The sequence below is a fragment of the Pinus tabuliformis genome, chromosome 4_1 (assembly GCF_031772625.1).
Source record: "Pinus tabuliformis cultivar Carrire ecotype Pingquan chromosome 4_1, CPIR1, whole genome shotgun sequence".
NCBI classification, from domain to species: Eukaryota; Viridiplantae; Streptophyta; class Pinopsida; order Pinales; family Pinaceae; genus Pinus; species Pinus tabuliformis.
Genome location: NC_142303.1, coordinates 470702100 through 470705894, shown reverse-complemented (window position 1 = coordinate 470705894; position 3795 = coordinate 470702100). Strand labels below are relative to the sequence as shown.

Sequence of the window (3795 nt, the reverse complement as noted above, 5' to 3'; positions counted from 1 at the left end):
AAAAAAAATCTCAGCAGATCTATATGACGCATCCAATTTGCGGCCTTATGGCACAAGAAAATCTCATGACTGATTTTGTTGTAAAATAAACCCTCCACTGTAGCTGTCCACGACGGTTTCTGACTATGACGATGCAGTTTCACTGATCCGTTGGGATTCCACCTCCAGAACAATTGATTTGTCTGATAGGAGTGCTTTCTGATGGGGTTTGAGTTCTTCAGCAAATGCATGGACAGATGAGGCTGATACTATGAAGAAAATCACCGCACTTTGACCTGATTACTGTAATCCTTTGACAACAGCACGTGAATGATGTTCTTGGACACCGATTTCACACCCCGATTTCTTCTCACGATCATGCCCAACAATCTTGCTTGGACTCTAGATCTACACACACAATAATTTTACACACAGAAACACTAAAATCAAACACTCTCTTACCCTATTTATTTACATAGAAATAAACTCAAGGCTTCTCTCACATTTTCCTGGCCCTCCCTTGAGGGAGTGAATCCAAAATCGACTTTGATACCATATTAGAAAAATAAAGAGAGCTAAGAAACAGATTTTGCACAACACAAATCTCACACTCTGTGTTATTATTCATTTCAACAATTAAATATATAGGAAACTACACACTGACTTCGATACCTCTAGATAATGACTCCAACTTATTACATGAGAATTAACAACGTTTAGAATGACGTGTAGGGACTCACAATGACAACTACACATGACATGGAAGCATTACTTCCAACAACAAAAAATCACGCTACAACAAATAAATAGTATTATATATCATCAAAATCATTGCTTGTATGATGATGTTCATCATTAACATTACATTAAAATAAGATAGAAAAACTTAACATGTCAAAGCGAGATTTTGTTTGAGTGATGGATGCATTTTTACTGTGGTCATGATAAAGGAGTTCAACAATCAATGTCACCAACATCAAAGTACATAGAGGGCTTGATCCTCTTAATTAAATGCTACTTCAATGCCCTCATACATGACAAACTAAGGTGGAAATGTTGTAATTCCCCAATCTTGAAATTTTGAAATCCTTAAAACTGTTAAATATTTTAAATTTTGAATAGAATTTGAAATTCTACTTTCCCTATATAAAATCTAATAAAATTCAAACCATACACAAAAATATTGAATCATTTCATTGTAATATTAAAAATTTAAGGATGACAATGAAATATAAAAGAAAATATCACTCACTTTAAAAACATCACCATTAATCACATCAGTAAAATATTAATAACATTAGTAGGGTATAGACTAATCCACTTTTAAACCATTGAAATCCCTTCTGTGTAATTGCCCTTCAAAATTTTGGAGTGACTGAATAAGAAATCCATTTTAAGATGTTGTTTTCAGATAACACGTGTCCAAATTTCGGGACACTAATAAGGCTCATGTCAGACGTGAATTAAACTTGTGTCGGATATGTGTCAGGCTCAAATTGCGTCGGACGCACAAGATTCGCGATTGGTGGAAAAACGGACATGTCCGATGACATAAGTTGGGATGGTTGACCGAAATGTGCATCCAGAATTTGTCGTCCACACACTTTCAACATTTTTACTTCGGAGAGGTGGAGAAACACCCTTTTTGACAATATAAAAATGCCACTCCATAAAGCAACAAAACTGTGAGATTTAGTCATCCATAGGCTCGGCACACTGCCCTATAGACCACCACATGTCCCTCTGCCGTGGAAGTACCGTGCTGACTTCTAGTATTTTTTGCAAAGTCAAGCTCAACTAAGGGCACCTAATGCAAATGCCAACCAAGTTACGGTGGGAAAAGGTGCAGTGAACTAAAATAGAATTCTAGAAGAAAAGGGACACCCAACTGAAAGAATCTCACAGAAATAAACAACCAACTTATGAAACATTGCCGTAGAAGTACTTAGTCTAGCGAGGTGGAGGAGTTGCTTGGAAAGTTATGGAAATTTCGGTAATATTTAGAGAAAATTTGGCAAGGATTTTTGTAAATCCAAGTTATAGTTGTTAAACTTCAAAATTTTAGGTGTTTTGGACATTTTTGATGGTGCTGAATCTATTTCCACCATCAAAAACACGATTCAAACTTTGCATCTACCAAATTTTTTTCCCAGATTCCAGTTACTTTTGGTCGTCCAGACAATTCCTCCGCGTCGTTAGACAATTTGATCTAGAAGGGATCGGATGCAGTGGGCTATTTTTTCAAGGTGGGATTTTGTTTCATATGCCTCTTATTTAATTTTTTTTATAAAGCGCTACAACAATCTTCCTGGAATCTGTTAAATCATAAAAAATTCACATGGGCGTTCCATAACGTCATCCAGTACATCAGAAAAATTCAATGCACTCAAACACGTTTTCTGTATATCTGCTACCTTAGAGCAAACAATCTCGTTCTCATTCGTTCCCGCACATATTCAGTGGCACTGCTAAGTTACAGCAAACAATCCATTCTCATTCGTTGGTGCAGATATTTAGTGGCACAAGTGTATTAACTACTTGCACCTCTACGAGTCCCTACTTTCCAATTCCTCTCTCCATCACAATCCCCCCCTTTCGAGACTTCAAACTTTCACCAGTCGGTCCTCAATTTCATTCCCCGGCAAAATCCCCACATGACTAAACCCTCGCAAAACCAGAATGGCCACAGCAGCACCTAAAGCAGCTCACGGACGTCGAGGCAGTTCAAGGGAATCCTAAGGAGGAATGGGGAAAATGGGTGTCGGAAAATAGTATGCCCAATTCCAGCGGTAGAATTTGGCTGGGCTGCTGTGACACTCCGGAAAAGGCTGCCCGCGCATATGATTTCGTAGTGTACTGCCTCAGAGGATCCAACGCCAAGCTCAATTTCCCCCATTCCCCGTCGGAAATTCTCTGTGCTTCGTCTCTGTCGCCGCCGCAAATTCGAATCGCCGCGGCCAAGTTCGCTGCACAAGAATTTCGTCTGCCTTCGGAGAATAGCGCGGCATCCTCATCGTCCAGTTTGGAAGTGGAATGCAACATGGAAGACCAGCAGAGTACGGCAGAGAAGGGTCAGGCATTTCGGGAATCAGTACCACTTGAAAGTACGGATTGTTGGGGGTCTCTAAATATAGAGGACATTCCTCCCTTGGATGTGTGGATGGAAGGATTTTGGGATTCTTTTCCAGCTGACAGAAGACTGGGCACCGTGGATTTCTAATTTTTATTTTCCCGCTGCTGAGATTCTGCTATGAGAATTCAGCTAAATTATTTTATCTTATTATTTGGGAAATTCATAGGAATGATGCGCCTTCCGAAAACGACAGCCGGAGCCGCCGCCTGAAAATGATGGCCACTTCTAAATATTGATTTATATGTATTTGATCTACCTACGTTTATAACCAATTGCAATGCAAAAATGATCTTGTCCCGAAACCATTGTTGCAGTGTTTCTGATTGAATATGAAATTGCTATCAACGAGCCAGGAGGAGTTTCCCTTCTTACTCACATGCTACTAACAGCAAAGCACGACTAAGCACAAAGTTAACCACGCCAAATTTTTAAGAACAAATGTTTCTAATTAGAGTTATGTTATCATCTAACAAAATATCCATGATATCCAATTTGCTCTCTAATATTTATAGATATCCTTTTTTGTGTTGTCTAATTTATAACTTTGGCCTTCGTATTTTTTACTATTTAACCACATTCATTTTTATTTTTATTTTTTTATTATTTAATAGATTTAATTTTTAAAAACAAAAATATGTTTTTAATTAGAATGATTCTATCTTATGAAAACCGGTTCTTGGCTC

The 3795-nt window shown here is 38.1% G+C and overlaps 1 protein-coding gene across 1 annotated transcript; it reads left to right on the top strand.

Annotated features, from left to right (window-relative positions):
* The first annotated feature begins 2752 nt into the window (after nucleotides 1–2752).
* LOC149176484 (ethylene-responsive transcription factor ERF039-like) lies at nucleotides 2753–3199 on the top strand. Its single transcript, XM_089421483.1, has one exon. It carries the CDS (start codon nucleotides 2753–2755, stop codon nucleotides 3197–3199), a length of 447 nt encoding a protein of 148 aa, XP_089277609.1.
* Nucleotides 3200–3795: the final 596 nt, after the last annotated feature.

What these genes read in the sequence shown, in the direction of transcription:
- LOC149176484 (XM_089421483.1), top strand. Translation starts at nt 2,753, where the DNA reads ATGCCCAATTCCAGCGGTAGAATTTGGCTGGGCTGCTGTGACACTCCG.